This window comes from Neoarius graeffei, chromosome 2, assembly GCF_027579695.1.
Source record: "Neoarius graeffei isolate fNeoGra1 chromosome 2, fNeoGra1.pri, whole genome shotgun sequence".
Taxonomy (NCBI): domain Eukaryota; kingdom Metazoa; phylum Chordata; class Actinopteri; order Siluriformes; family Ariidae; genus Neoarius; species Neoarius graeffei.
The window spans coordinates 127,225,583-127,241,972 of NC_083570.1; the positions used below are offsets into that span (position 1 = coordinate 127,225,583).

The following is a 16,390-nucleotide window of genomic DNA, read 5'->3' on the forward strand; positions in this document are numbered from 1 at the left end:
ATAGATCTTTCAAATATTCTGCTGCTAAATTATTCAACACTCTGGATTCTATAGTTAAAAACTCTAAGTGTGTTAAATCATTTTGCTCAAACTATTGGTTATGTATATAACTAAAAATGTTTTAGATTAACTCTAAATTTTCCATGTACTCAAACCTCTGTTATTTTAATTTTCACACTATTTCTTAATGTTTCAATTGTCAATACAAATCGCTAAAAGTTTTAATATTTATATCCACATTACTGTTTTTTATTTATTATATTTGTTATGATATATTTGCCATTGATTTATATTTGTTATGCACAGCTTTCGTGTAAATAAGTGTCCGCTTTTGAAACCCTGTGCCTAATAAAGTTTATTATTATTATTATTATTATTATTATTATTAACGCGAATCTGATTGGTCGAGTGGTAACCAACGGCAACGGCCTGTTGTCTTCCGTGAAGGCGCGTCAGTCTCTTGCTCAGTGCGCATGCGTCACGGGGAGAGTTTAGTTCTTGGTGAGCAGAAGCTAGTCGTGTGCTGTGGAAACTTCATGAGGAATGGCGCATTACAGAGTGAGTGGCGCTTATTCACACCTATAACGCGTGTTTTACAACAGCTGCCATTCTGCACATTGGATTTTAGTAGCGTTTAGTTTAGTTTAGCTCAGTTTGACTGGAGGTTACAGTCCCGGATGTGTTCCGCGTGCATTCGCGTTCTGATTCGTGCTAACCCTTTAGCATTGTGATTCGTGCTAACCGTTTAGCATTGCGATTCGTGCTAGCCCTTTAGCATTGTGATTCGTGCTAACCCTTTAGCATTGTGATTCGTGCTAAGCTAAACTAGCATATCTCATTTTATTTCATTTATTGTTTTGTTGATGTCTTCTTATTGAAGACGGATTTTATTATTATTATTATTATTATTATTATTATTAACGCGAATCTGATTGGTCGAGTGGTAACCAACGGCAACGGCCTGTTGTCTTCAGTCTCTTGCTCAGTGCGCATGCGTCGCGGGGAGAGTTTAGTTCAATGCTACAGAAACCGGTTTCGCTCTGTATACCTAGTTTACTCCTTCATGACAACTGTACAGGGAGTGAATTTTTATAGAATTCAATTAAGCCATACATTTATGCATAATTAGGGGCGGGGCTGATTTGAGTGACAGCTGGGTTTGGGCCCTGGAAGCCGCTAGCTGGCATTACCTCAGAACTCGCCTCAGAACTCAAACCAGATTCACTCTAGTGATGGATTTATGTAAATCAGGCTCAGACTGACAATTTGACCGCTTGAGCGACTAAAAAAATTACATTTTGGAGTTCGAAATAGAAATAATGTCCATTCAGCATGAAGATCCGCATAGCAACAGTCAGTTGTTCACCAAGAGACACGTCTCTGAACTAAATCACGGGTTTGGTCGATTGTTTCAGATCAGATACACTGTGCTATGTGACCATCATAGACTGACCATCTAACAGTAGCTGCTATCGACTTCAGCCAATCCTAGCGAGCTATATCGCTAGCAAGCTAGCTATTAACCATGCTAATGCTAGTTATCCCAGATATCGGGGGGAATATAATTGTTAATGTTGTTTTTATTAACAGTTATTAAGATTGAAAAGGCGGCACTCCTTGATCAAACATGTTATCGGACAGTTACACGCTCTGAGATTTTGTGAACCAGCCATTGAGGTTACGATCTGTATCTTATGGGCCTTTTCCACTACCCTTTTTCAGCTCACTTCAGCCCGACACGGCTTGCGTTTCGACTACCTCAGAGCAGCACGACTGAGCTCACTTCAGCCTTACTTAGCACCCAAAACTCGCACGGTTTTGGAGTGGGTCTGAAGTGAGCCCAACCGAGCCGAGTGAGGCTGGGGGCGTGAGCAGACACTCCCCTGTGCACTGATTGGTGAGGAGGAGTGTCCACACGCCCACACACGCCCTGCGAGCACGCTGGGATCTGTAAACACCGTAAACCCGGAAGAAGGAGAATTACGAGAATTTCTGAAGCCTTATGCGCCTCGCCTCATCTATACGCTCTTGCCAGTATCTGTTGGCGTTGTCGGTGACAACAAGCCACAGCACCGAGACCAGCAACACTAACGACTCCATGTTTATTGTTTACTATCCAGGTCGTGAGACTACCGCTTAAAAGGTCACTGATGTCACTGTTTGTGCCGCCTAACGACATCACGTGACGTCCACCCACTTTTGCTAACTCCACCCAATGTGTCCACCCACTTCCAGCCAGCACGGTTCAGCGCGGTTGTAGTCGAAATGCAACTCCAACAGCCCCACTCAGCTCGACTCAGCCCAACTCAGCACGGCACGGCTCAGCCCAACTCAGCCGCGTTGGTAGTGGAAAAGCCCCATTATGGAGCCGCTTCTTTTAGTTTGTCCAGGAGCTTGTTGGCTAGCTTGCATTGCTAGCTTGTTAGCATTGAGGTGAGTAGGTGTATTCTAGCCATACTATTCCAGTGGCTAGGCTTCACTATCCTGCCCCTTTCTCCATTTATGCATACTTTCAGGCTTCTCATTCAAAAACTGTAAATCCTATCGCTCAGGGAGACACTTGTCTTGATTCACACAATGTGTGACTACAAGTTTTGAGAAAGCTGTGTGTGTAGAGTGAAAATTGTGGCTGAGAAAACAGTTTAAATGAGAAAGTTAGACCTTTTTTTTTTTCAAGCTGCCTACACTCTAAACTCCTGAGCGCTGCTGGTGTGTAACGCAATAGACACCCATTATAAAGCCTGAATTTCTCCAGATGTGCTCATGGTGTTTGATCTGTGACTGATCAGAAAGTATAGAACCTAGCAAAATTGAATGCCAGATCCACACAGGAGAATTTTGTCTCCGTTTTAAAGTTTGAATCATGTCTCTAGGTGAAAGACACAATAAGCGTTATCTCTGCTTCTGTTCCCTCCGCCGGCCCCGACACACTACTGCCTCCGCCGAGTGCGTGCGCACACCGCATATCGGGGCCGCGGATGAGTTACTCTCCCAGATCAATGAAGTCGGCAGGGAATTTGTGGTTATTATTGGTACAAACAGCGCGAATCACAACTTAAATGAGTGCGGTTCAGTTTGACATTATTGTCAGTCCGTTAGATAAACATTTAATTTTATTAAAATCGAAAAATAATATTTAGAGCCTGTGGGCTACAAAAATAAGTCATTAAAGTAGCCGGCTGGACTTAATTGTGTAGTCGGCTGTATGGCCGGCGCTTGTGGAAAGCCCTGGTTTTCCCCAGTGAAACTTCTGGTTCACGCGGTTGGGTTGTATGTAAAAGTTGCGACTGGGGAAAAAAACGAAAAAAAAGTTTAGGGTCGGGCGGTACGGATTAGGGTCGGTCGGGTAACCGGAAACACACACTTTTTTTTTTTTTTTGGCCTGAGAAGTGGTGCATGGTAATCATTCAACTCTGAACTTATAAAAGTTTGTGAAGTTAGCACTGAATTTTACTTTAAGTTGTTTTAACAACATTAGAGTTTTTCCCTAAACAGGTGGGTGTGTTATCAGGCCTTTCAGTTACATAATTTGGGCTACACCCTGTATATCTGAATTTGGGCTTTTTCCATCGTGATGCAGCGTAATTTGGGCTTTTCTGCGCGTGCAGAGTGCTGCTTTCCCAGCGCTCTGTGTTTAAACCTGCTGCTGCTTTTTTAGCTACAAAGTTATGAATAAATAAAGAAATCTATGAATGTTATTTTTACCTTTATTGCAAAATGTCTACAGCATTAATCCCTTTTGATGTCCATGACAAAAATAATTTAAAAGATGTGTTGTGGCCTGAGGAGAGCCTGGAGGAAAGCAGCCTGTGGATGAAAATGCAAGTTCTGCACTGTTGCCATCAAAGAGACAAACCTGTAGCAGACCTGCGACACAAAAGGTTTTTCAGTCACATCACAAGAATCGGCAGCGCAGTTCAGTCTGTAGTCAGGTTAAAGACGTTAGTTTAAATGAAAGGCCAGTGTCTAAGACCATCATCAACAAGAGGACCAAGCTCCAAGTCACTGATTCCACCCACACTTGCACAGCTGTGTGGATTTATGATGCAAGCTGTATCTTAAATACACACAGTTGTGTCCTGAATAGCTCTCTTTTACCTGATTTAAATCATAGGACACTAGGTATCAGAGAGATGTTGCAGTTGAGGTCAGATAATGTGGCATATCGGGCTGTTTTTTGGTTTTTAAATGATGCAGGAATTATTAGGAGAATTTAGCACAGTAGGGTAGTAAACATTCTGGTTCACACTCCAGTCCAGAAGGTGGCGATAATGCACCTAAAAGCTGTTTGCCAACCGCCATAAAAGATGACTTACCTAATGTGGAAATCCCGCTCTGGTCATTGGTATGCGAGTCTTGCTCCTCCATGAAATCATGGCGTGCCGATCACCGCTGATGGAGAATTCGTGCTCTGCGCGAGGCTTACGGCTCGTTCTGGGTTCGTCGAACTACATGGGCATGGTGCGCATTTCGCGTCAATTACGAGAAATATTTGCTAATTCTCACTAATATCTGTGTTTTTAAAGAAGAAAGTCAAGACATTGGGTTTTATGCAGCAAAGTTTATTTAATCAACATTTCGGGTTATTTTGTTTATTTTTTACTTTCGGTTGCATATTTTGGGCCCTTGACCTCAATTTGGGCGCCTTTTTTATTTGAGCGCCTACGACGTTATCCATCGCAGGCTTCATGTAATTGAAAGGCCTGGTTATAAACACCTGCACTCTGATCAGTGAAAAAATCCTGGTTATTAAATTTGAACCCTAACCCATTCTGATTAGGGTCACTCCATGCCAGTTCCACAGTGTTCCATGTCCTTTGGCCTCAGAGTTTCTTCATGTTCCCAGCGAATGCTCCTTTCCCCACCACGTGAACGCCTGATGTTTGAGCCCCTCTGTGGTAGGTTCTGAGTTCTTGCACTGGGTGTTGAATGACTGAAGTTAATCTTCACATCTGGACCCGAACCCAGTTATTTAAACAGACCAGTGGTGGTAATGGGAGATGATGTGCACCCCTTCACACACACAGGTGACCTGTACAGGGTCGTGGACGCTCTTCTCCGACTGAAATATTAGGATTTGCATCTGAGAGTTATGTTTAGTTGTGTTTGTGATCTCTCCCTGCTTAAAGTTCAGGTTTCTGGATTTATTATTTAATTCAGGGTTAAACTTCACCGTCACTATTTTGAAACATGGCCATAACTCAGAACCTGTTTGACAGAGAGGACTCCAACTTCATATCTTTTAGTAGCAGAATGAAGATGAGGTGAAAGGGCATGGCGCTGTGGTGTGAAATTATCCATTATTAAATTATACTTGAGTAATGAGATGAGTTTACTGTTCTGTTGTTAAAGACTTTATTAATACCTGAACACTTGGTCAGGTTCTATCCCCCCTGTAAGAAACACATGGTGTAGAAGTTCTACCGGGACCTAACCGTGACGTTTGTGCATCCTCCAGGCCTCAGAGTCGAAGCGTGAGCAGTTCAGGAGGTACCTGGAGAAGGTTGGGGTCCTGGACAGTCTGACTAATGGTATGTGCTGCTAATGTTCATGATCATAGTGCCTGAACCTCACACACCCAACTCTAACATTCTCACACTCGCTTTACAGTGCTGGTGGCCTTGTATGAGGAGACGGAGAAACCCAGCAACGCCCTGGAGTATCCTTCATGTACCCCACACACACACACACACACACACACAGGACAGACCAAACGAAAGCTCCAAACAGTAGAACACACAGATCGGGTCGGGGTGAGCGTGTGGTGCTTCGTGGATGTTCACGAGTGATTGGACAGCGTGGTGCCCTTTACCAAATCAGTCACTTATCTCCGTGTGAAACATGCTAACAGCAGGAAAAACTGAGCTCAGACTGAATTGGGCCATACACAGGAAGGGCATGGGGTCGTTTCATCAGCTGCATTAAAGTGGATTTAATGTCCCTAAACCACATACTTTTCTTTGTACAAACCAACAATAATAATAATAATAAGTTAAATTTATATAGCGCCTTTCAAAAAACCCAAGGACGCTTTACAATTATAGACAAGGAAAGAATAAATAAATAAATAATATAATAATAAATAAATAAAAAGGAAAAAGCCCACCAAATAGGGGTCAGGATGTAATTCCCGTGGTGTAGCAGCCACAGTCCCACCAAAAGGCGCATGAAAACGAGTCCCACATCTCCAGCACAGCCGCCGTGACGCCGTCAGCAACATCGCTCGAACACCACGCCATGGATCCACAAAGCGAGCAGAGAAGCTCCGCCACGCAGAGCACTGGTGTGTCCCAAACCACCTGCACAGCCACCGCGACGCCACCCAACCACAACCAGCGGACAAAACACTCAAACATCAAACCACTCAAAAACACAAAAAAAAAAAAGAAAAAGAAATAAAATAAAATAAAAAAGCTCTGGTGAGAAGCGGCAGCCAGAACGCGCACGACGTACTCTCAACCGGAAACGGAAAAAAAAAAAGTACAAACCAACAATCATTATGTTGATTGATCATGTGTTTTCGAACCCTAGCTGATCCAAAAGGCCATAAATTGATGGAAAATCAATAAGACCAGTCGATTTTCACAGAATTTGCCGAGACCAAACTGGAAGATCCTGAAGCGGTGTGTGATGTCACACATGTAACAGAGATCCAGGTATAATTTCGTTGTGTGCAGTAGTGGTCGGAGCAGTCTCCATATGGAATCACGCTTTGGAGAGAATTCTGAGAGTGACTGGAATTCTTGTATGTCGGATGAAGGGGCAGAAGATTATCAAGGCTATTCCGGAGTAAATGTTTACCTAAGCCTAACCCCAAAGACGAGAAACTGCCAGTTCACAACAATCTTCCTCTGTAGCGTGCATGAGATGGAGAGATGGATGGATGGATGGATGGATGGATGGATAGAGAGATGTGGCAGATCACAGAATCCAGGGACACATGTCTGCCCAGGGGCATTTTGAGTTATTGACAGATTCAGAAAGTACAGTTTCTAAGCTTTCCAATGATGCCTTCCATGTGGAGATCTGACAATATTTGAAGAATGTGTGGCCTTTTGAAAGTGTATACTTCTTAAAACAGAAAAGGGAGAAAATCGCCCTCAAAGTTTTCCATCTCAGCTACTCTGGGTGTAGGGCGGGCACATAATGCTGCTCATTTGCATGATATTAAGGAAAGCTCTACCCCCTACGAGCTAGCACGATACTACTTTCATGTAAACAAAGATCACCACGTCAATTTTCCTTCCATGCAAAGTATGCCCAACACAATTATGAAGTACAAAAATAAGTCCTAAAGTATACTTTAACGTTTTGTGGTTGAAAAATTACTCACACCGTAAGAAAGAAAGAGAGCACGATGATGACACAACTAACACAACACTAGTTTCATGTAAAGCCTCGGTCACAACCGGCCGTACAGTACGCGCTCCTACAGCCGGTCTACATGCAAAAAACACAAGAAACGCACGGAGGGCGCGCGCGTGAAACGCACGGAGGGCGCGCGCGTGAAACGCACGGAGGGCGCGCGCGTGAAACGCACGGAGGGCGCGCGCGTGAAACGCACGGAGGGCGCGCGCGTGAAACGCACGGAGGGCGCGCGTGTGATGTGCTGATTTTCGAGCCGCAGACCGGCCGCAGAGGTTCTTTGTCATGTCAGACAAACTCTACGGGTGCTTACGTTTTTTTCAGGTTGCAAGACAAACTTACGGCCAACGCGCGTCTTTCTCTGTGAACAAAAAAAAAACCGCAGCGATTTGGGAAACACCAAAAATCACACGGCCAAAAAATCGTACGTCCGATTGTGACCTAGGCTTAACCAAACCACAACACTCTCCGTTACATGCAAAAATAACCACACAGCCTTAGATTAATAAACTCACCCCATCAGAAAGAGAAACGGCGCCTTGCACACACCAATGCCTCCGATGGAATGTAATCCTAGAACGGTCCGTGTATCATCCGATCATTCAAGTATTCCATTCAATCTGGAAAACGAGGTTGCGGGGTTTTTTTTGCTAGAAATGGTGATCTCCGGTGTAAATACCGTGTGTCTGTTTGCTTCGCGGTGTTTCAGCTCCTCTGCGCTCTGTTTAGTAACTCATTCCATAGTGAAATCACACGCCTGTATGCAGTTAAGTAGCCACGAGCTCAACTCCGATCATACAGCTGATTCGCGGAAAAAAAAAACAAAAGACTTAAATCATCATGTGAATGGCCCATATGGTAATTTACCCACACCCCCCAGCAGGCTACAGTCCTGACAGAAACGAGACAATTTGCAACAAAAAATGTATGCTTTTCCAACAAAATAATCTATTATCTGAAATACTGATTGCATTCTTCAAGATCTCAACTTGCACATGATGGAAAAAAACAAAAATCACAAATTTCGAAAAAAAAATGCTTCTTTTGCGATTATCTCGGATTCGATTCGGCCGACATGTGTCCCTGGATTCGGTGAGGGGTCACAGATGTGCAGAACGCCGTGGTTACTTTTCATCATGTTTTCCTGAACAAAACTAAAAACAAATGGAGTCCTGCAGTATTGCAATCTGAGAGCATTTACCATGTTTCAGTTAATAATTAATGATGATTGCGCGTGCTTTTTTCTTCCTGTTAAAGTACATCCGATATGATAAGATCAGATGTCGCAAGCGTGTAAATGTCGCTCATAATCCTGTGTGTGTGAGAGAGAGAGAGAGAGATAATACGGGAATCGAACTGTACAAATGTCAGATCAAATGCCATTTATTAAATGGGTTTCTTTTTGCCCCAGTAATTCCCATGTGGTCGTTCTGGTGGTGATGAACACATGATGAATCAGATTTATTATCAGTCGGCGACACAAAATCTGCCCGCTTCGTTTGCACAAACCCCACCCACTGTCGCTTTAGATTAGTGTCATTTCTCAGAAAGTCCTGAACGTCCTGTTGTATATGAATTTGAACATCCAAACACAACGCAGCGCTTTCACATCGTTATTTTTGTAACATTCCAACAACATTATCCAATTTCAGTGAGTAAACAAGCACAGGGTCAGATGAACAGAAATGACCCAGATAATCAGGGTTCCATGCGTGATGTCATGCGAGATGATCCCTGGGACAAGGCGGCCTTTTTCCGGGATCCGGACGCCGCGATTTATCAATAGTTTTGTGCTTGATGATAAAATAACAAGTAATTAATATTATTTCCCCCTGCTTTATTAATTCATTTTGGTCGTTACTAATGATGTATATTCATTTTAAAGCATGACGATAAGGCATTACGTTCACTTTAATGAAGTTCTGCCCAACATTAAAAGATGCTGCGATAAACAGAATGAAACTGTTAATTACATCCTTAAAGTCACTGTGCACGCTGTGATAAAGACTCTGGGTTCCTGATGGGGTGGAGCTTAAAACTGGTGCAGCTCGTTCAGAGCGGTCGGTACAGCGTTACTGATTAATATGTAAAATGTAGTCTATAATTTTCACATGTGCATTGGTTTTAATACTGTGAGGAAAAGATTTCAGAGCTTGGAGCCGCCCCTCCTGTCGTGCGCCGCCGCCCCTCCTGTCGTGCGCCGCCGCCCCTCCTGTCGTGCGCCGCCGCCCCTCCTGTCGTGCGCCGCCGCCCCTCCTGTCGTGCGCCGCCGCCCCTCCTGTCGTGCGCCGCCGCCCCTCCTGTCGTGCGCCGCCGCCCCTCCTGTCGTGCGCCGCCGCCCCTCCTGTCGTGCGCCGCCGCCCCTCCTGTCGTGCGCCGCTCCTGTTTGCTGACTAGCTGACGTTATCCATCATTTAAATCAGTCACGTCAGAATAAGCACTTTTAATGTAACGTACCCAATGAGAATATGAACGACTCAGCATTTACACAACACCACGTGTACTCGAGGGGAAATCTCTCCGTCTCACTCGCACACCTGCAGTAGATCACACCTCTGAACAGCGACGTGCTTGTTTATGCGCCACTCGTTCTGTCTGTGAAGTTCGGATCAAAAGCAGCAACTGCGAAACCTCACCAAGATATTTTGAGACTTCGCTGTGGTCATACAGTCACTATTAAGCTCTTATGGCCTGGTGATGTCACTGCTGTGGGCTCAGCATCAGAATGTTGAAATAATTAGCGGAGCTGTAACTCCTCACCTTTCCTACTGATGAACATGGGACTGGGCGGGGCTAACACCTGTTCTGCAGCCGAGGGTTTTGGAGAGATTTTGGTTTCACTTCTAAACCCCTGTTGCAACCTGTGTGTGAGAAACCCAGAATGCACTGCAGTGCTGGTTGTTGATCCTTAGCGAGCGTTTCCTCAGGTTTATAAAGCAGCACCTGTCCACAGGAGACTCGGACTCCAACAAGGCCGAGGTTCTACAAGTCGAACTGGACAAACTGCAGCAGAAATATGACCTGCTACAGGAGGAGAACTGTGAGCTCAGGAACCGGGTGAGGAATGTCACCACCTCCTCCATCAGAGTCCAGCTCATTTCAGTTTTCACTGAAGAGTGAATGTGTGTGTGTGTGTGTTATGTTTGCATCCCAGAGTGTGGGTAAAGATGAAATCCTGAGTGACTTTACTGCGCTTTAATCTCTCTGATGCCCCTTTTCCACCAAAGCAGTTCCAGGGCTGGTTCGGGGCCAGTGCTTGGTTTGGAACCGGGTTTTCTGTTTCCACTGACAAAGAACTGGCTCTGGGGCCAGAAAAACCGGTTCCAGGCTAGCACCAACTCTCTGCTGGGCCAGAGGAAAGAACCGCTTACGTCAGTGGGGGGGCGGAATTGTTAAGACCAACAACAATAACAAGACCGCGAAAGATTGCCATTTTTAAGCGACGAGAAGCAGCAGCTGTACAAACGCGAAGTCATCCATTATTATTGTTGTTGTTGCTGATGCTGCTTCTTCCGTGTTGTTTTTGCTTTGATATTCGCGCCAAAGTTTAAGCAAACGTAGCGACGTAATGACGTATACAGCGACGTAATGACGTATACAGCAACGTAACTGACGTATACAGCGACGTAATGACGTGGCACCGTGAGCTATGGAAAAGCAAACTGGTTCTCAGCTGGCTCGCAAGTTGAACGAGTTGTGAACCAGCACCAGCACTGGCCCCGAACCAGCCCTGGAACTGATTTGGTGGAAAAGGGGTATGAGTAACAATTGCACTTCAGTTCCTTTTGTCTGAAAAGGAGGTAATTTAAAACACGAGCGTGGTGAGTAAAATCTGGTTGTTATGCGAATGCGGACGTTAAACCCTGCTCCCAGCGGGCGTGATTGTGGATCGGGTTACATGCAGCGTGGGTTTTATACGGAGCGTAAGGTTCAGGATTCAGTTCCACAGGAGTCTGAACTGAGAAAGGGAATAACCAACTTTGTGTGAGAACTTGATTTGGAACACAGCCGTACAGTTGGGGGGGGATCACACTGCCCAGCGGTGGGACCGGGGCTTCTGCTGCGTGCTATGATTCGGCAGTGGGATGGTTCACGCCGCGACCGTTACGCTCATGATGGAGCTGAGTGTGGGTCTGATCTCAGCTGGGTTCAACACTGAGTGTAACCCGATGCTCGTCAGTGTCAGTTCAGTGTTTCCTAGAAGTGTATCAGGCATTCTGACCAAACAAACAGTGATATTGTAATAGGGGCGGGGCATCTGAAAGGACAAGAAAAGGTTTGAGTGAAGGCAGTGTCTCACGAACCCAAACTAAATTTGCCCCCCACCCTCTGGTCCCAGAGCTGCTAAGAGCAAAACTCTTACTAGTATCCATTTTTCCAAGTCTTTTTTTGAATTGTTGTACAGGAAGTTGGTGCTTCACATCCCTGAGGGATGAAGGAGAACTTTGTTGTAGTCAGAGTTTCTTGTGGTTTGGCTGACTCGTTACGCTCCGCTGCTGTCGCTTCGTCTTTCACTCTGATCCACGGCTGATTTCTGTTACTGTGTTCTCCGCCCGCATGTTCTCCTCACAGATCACTCATGTTCCTCTCGCATTCCGTGTGTGTGTGTGTGTGTGTGTGTGTGTGTGTGTGTGTGTGTGTAAGTAAAAGTCCTATTTCCTGATGTGTGTTCTTCTGGTTCTTCCCCTTCAGCTGCTGCAGTATGAGCCACCTGCTGAAGATGCAGGAGCAGAATGACTCTTTATTTACTTTCATTTTTCTTCTTACTAATTATTATTATTATTATTATTATTATTATTATTAAGAGCAATAATGATGTCACTGTTCTGCGAATGTGCAGATTTATTTTCACCAGTGCAGTGTGTGTTTTGTTTGTGTATTCTTGGTTAAAAGGTTTAGTTTGTTGAACAGTGTCTATTGTTTGGATTTATAGAATAAAAACAATACAGTTTTCCTGCATATGTGTGTGTGTGTGTTAAATATGTTGTGTATGGATTGTTCTGAATCCATTTGTGGTACGGTGTTGACCCATCCATTAATTATTTTAATTAATTTTGACGAGACCCACCTGTTAAAGCGCTCCAGGTGACTTCCTGATGAAGCCGTTTAAGATAATGCCAGTAGTGTTTAAAGTGTCAAGGGAAACGCTGGGTACACTGAAGAATCTCATCTCATTATCTGTAGCCGCTTTATCCTGTTCTACAGGGTTGCAGGCAAGCTGGATCCTATCCCAGCTGGCTACGGGTGAAAGGCGGGGTTCACCCTGGACAAGTCGCCAGGTCATCACAGGGCTGACACATAGACACAGACAACCATTCACACTCACATTCACACCTACGCTCAATTTAGAGTCACCAGTTAACCTAACCTGCATGTCTTTGGACTGTGGGGGAAACCGGAGCACCCGGAGGAAACCCACGCGGACACGGGGAGAACATGCAAACTCCGCACAGAAAGGCCCTCGCCGGCCACGGGGCTCGAACCCAGGACCTTCTTGCTGTGAGGCGACAGCGCTAACCACTACACCACCGTGCCGCCCAGAATCTAAACTATCAAACATATTTTTTTAACATGTTTTTGTTTCCCACATAATTCCATCTAGATTCCAGATGTTATTTCATTGTTCTGATGTCTTCAGTTTTGTTCTACAGTGTAGAGAATAGTTACAAATCAGAAACACTTATGAATGAGTAGAGTAGGGGTGTACAAACTTTTGACTGGTCCTGTCCACGAAGGTTAGCATCTTCATGTGACAGATGCTCCAACACTCTTTAGTTCAGCAGCAGTGCTTACTGCCCTCTATCTCAGGTCATCATACCGAGCCAGCGTAGCTCTCCAGACCTGTGATACGGAGCTCTCGGGACAGATCGCTGAGCCTTTCACTGGTGTCCAGCATTCTCACCTCTCTGCTGCTCACAACCAGTTCGCCGTTAACGTGCCACAGGAGGAACGCAAACACAGCACCAACCAACACACACCACAGTCACAAATACTGCACGTGTTGCAGAGACAGGACATAACAGTTAATATTAGCATTCCTGTAGCGTTCAGGGTTTATACTGCTCAAACACACCAGAACTGTCTAAACAGTCGGGTCAGATCCTACACTCGCTGCCCACTTTATTAGGAACACCCCTACATTCCCCCTGCAGGTCTGTAATCAGCCGATCCCTCGCCAGCAGCAGCACAATGCATCAAATCACGCAGATACAAACCAAGAGCTTCAGTTAATCTTCACAATGTTCAAACATCAGAACGGGAAACACTGATCTCAAAGTGTGACTTTCTTTCTCTCACTGTGGTATGGGTGTTGGTTTGATCCAGATGGACTGGTCTGAGTATTTCAGAAGCTGCTGATCTCCTGGGGTTTTCACACACAACAGTCTCTAGAGTTTACACAGAATGGTGCAGAAAACAAAAAACACTGAGTGAGCGACAGTTCTGTGGGTGGAAACAAACGCCTTGTTGATAAGAGAGGGTCAGAGGGAAATGGACAGATTGGCTCGAGATTTTTTGCCAGGAAGGATATAGTAACTCGTATAATCACTATGACCGTGGTGAGCAGAAAAGCATCTCAGCATGAAACAGCAGAAGAACACATTGGGTTCCACTCCTGCAGCCGAGAACAGGGATCTTAGAACCAACAAGTTCCTATTAAAGTGGCCGGGGGTGTGTATTGCTGATGCGTGTGTAAATAAGAGAAAATGTGCTGTGGGAAAGGTGTATCCTCCAGTACACTGCACTAGTGATGGTGAGGATACAAAGATCACCTGAAGAAGAGAAGGATTTATTCATTGTTTTAATCCCTTGTCTCACTTAAAAATGGCTCTTAAGAAAAGGTCACAACTGACAACAGTGTAGTACCAATGACCATTTGTACTGGGTTACCATCTCCAAATAAAACCTCAGAATTCGCCATAGGTATAAAATAAACCTGAAGCAATCTCTTAATGATGTGTGATCTAATCTGACCAGCTGACCCGGAGCTCCGGAGGAGGGAGATGTTTCTGCAGCCAGGCTGCTGTGGGTTGCAGATGAAGTCGACCTGCTCTTGTAAAAATAAACATGATTATAAATTGTGCTTTATAATTTATTTTTTTTATAATCCCCTGCTGGTCGAAAGGCCCGAAGGGGGATTATGTCGCGGCGAAGTCCGTCCGTCCCGGAAAGGGTTCTCACCTTCTGAAATCAACGCACAATTTTGGGAGGAATTTCATGAAACTTGGCAAAAGGCTTTGTTACAGGACAGTAATACACACATTGCAATTTTGTTTGCAGTATATTGTAGCGGGGGATATTGTGCTCTCAGAGCACTCTTGTTAACCTGCTCGTCATTTCAGCCGCCACTCCAAGCACAAGCATGCAGAAGATGAAGAGAACAGTGAGTCAGATCTTTCCCACCATGGTGGAGTGGACATGAATCTTCTCAAGGATGCCTCCCAGAAAGCCTCAGTCCCCCATTCTCTACTGCAGAGAGAGAGATTCCATTCCTAAATGTGCTGTGAGCTGAACGTTGAGCACCAGAAGACCCAGACCATAACTCTGAATCTTAAAGTGCCAAGAGTTTCAGGGCTGGATGGATACACAAGTCACAAAAATAGATTATGGACTGGTTCTTTTTGAGGTTTGTATTCATAGTGACAAATTCCTTCTGAACCAGCCAAATTTTATATGTGGTGTCTATTGCACAGGTTTGTTTTTTTTTATAAAATGGGATATAATTCATGCATCCCTCTCTTGTAGTTATTATGCATAGTTGTGTTAGAGACGTGGAGACAGATGAAACTGCAGGTGTTTTATTACAAACAGCTAACAAAGTCAAAAGAAGATCCATAAAATGAGCAAAACTAAACTTGGAGAACAGCACGAGGTACGCAACAGAACACTCGTAATGAGACAACGGGCTCTCAGAACTTAAACAGGGAAGCTATCAAGTTGTAAGACAAAACAGGTGAGTAATCAGAAGGACAACAGCATGTGACCTGGTCATGTGATCTGGTTGGAGTCTACAGCTGATAAGGCCAGATTGTGAGGTCATGATGAACCCTGGGATGTGGGGTTCACGGTTAAACCAAGACTGACGTTACGTGGTGTTTAACAATTGTGTCTTTAGTTTTGCTAAACTCATACTGTAAATGTTGGAAGCTGCTTGACTGAGATTAAGATGAACGTAACAGGACTACAATCAAGACTCGGGAGTAAACAAACAACAACAACTCTGAAGAATGAGTTTGGAACCAAAACTCTGTGAACTGCATAAGACTGGGACTCTGAGCAACGGGGCCGAGTCTCAGAGTGATGTGAGCAAGACTCGGAGAAATGGGACAGGGACTCGCAGTAACGAGGTTCAGTGCAGTGCTTGGAGTGCCGAGTCCAGGTTTGTGAGTGACTCACAGTATTGATTTGTCAGTACTGATATCAAACACAGTGACCGTGTCTTTTCCAGCTCCATTTGTTGACTCTATTATGATGCAGAACATTTTACAGTACTTTAGATCGTTCACCTGATGCCCTGAGTAGAGCTTTATGGATGAATGTGGCTCCCAATCGTTGCTGTCAAAGAGAGAGAACTTTATACATTAATATTTATATTTAAATACAAACTACTCTGATGTGAACATTGCTGACACTTACCTTCTCACAGGACGCAGTGTGTGTGTGTGTGTGTGTAGATCAGTCATGCTTGCATTAGATTAGCATCGACACTAACAGATCGATCTCTCTCTCTCTCTCTCTCTCTCTCTCTCTCTCACTGTCTCTGTCTCTCTCTCACACACACACCCAGGATGTCACAATGTCATGCTACCAGTCACTAAATAATCAGCTTGCTAAACCCTTAAAGGACACATCTTGGGTAAATTCAGGAGTAAGATCAATGTAATTCTCCTGTTTTATATTATTTGGTCAAATATCTGTCACATTTTGCATTTTGTGCAATTTGTTTCCCTTGCGCAATACCAGAAAAATTCAGTTGAAATCAAGCCATTTGAGGCGGATTGGTCCGCCTCTGAAAAAACTTGCCATT

General features: G+C 44.5%; 1 protein-coding gene across 1 annotated transcript; it reads left to right on the plus strand.

The window, feature by feature from the left end:
* Window positions 1–469: 469 nt before the first annotated feature.
* Window positions 470–12,324, plus strand: mycbp (MYC binding protein). Its single transcript, XM_060915572.1, has 5 exons — window positions 470–558; window positions 5,459–5,531; window positions 5,611–5,659; window positions 10,293–10,422; window positions 12,058–12,324. The coding sequence occupies exons 1-5, from the start codon at window positions 544–546 to the stop codon at window positions 12,100–12,102; spliced, it is 312 nt and encodes a 103-aa protein (XP_060771555.1). The 5' UTR covers window positions 470–543; the 3' UTR covers window positions 12,103–12,324.
* Window positions 12,325–16,390: the final 4,066 nt, after the last annotated feature.

Excerpts from the sequence above, each read along its gene's own strand:
- mycbp (XM_060915572.1), top strand. Across the intron at positions 5,532-5,610 it reads CCTGGACAGTCTGACTAATG|TGCTGGTGGCCTTGTATGAG; the intron begins GTATGTGCTGCT and ends CTCGCTTTACAG. Across the intron at positions 10,423-12,057 it reads ACTGTGAGCTCAGGAACCGG|CTGCTGCAGTATGAGCCACC; the intron begins GTGAGGAATGTC and ends CTTCCCCTTCAG.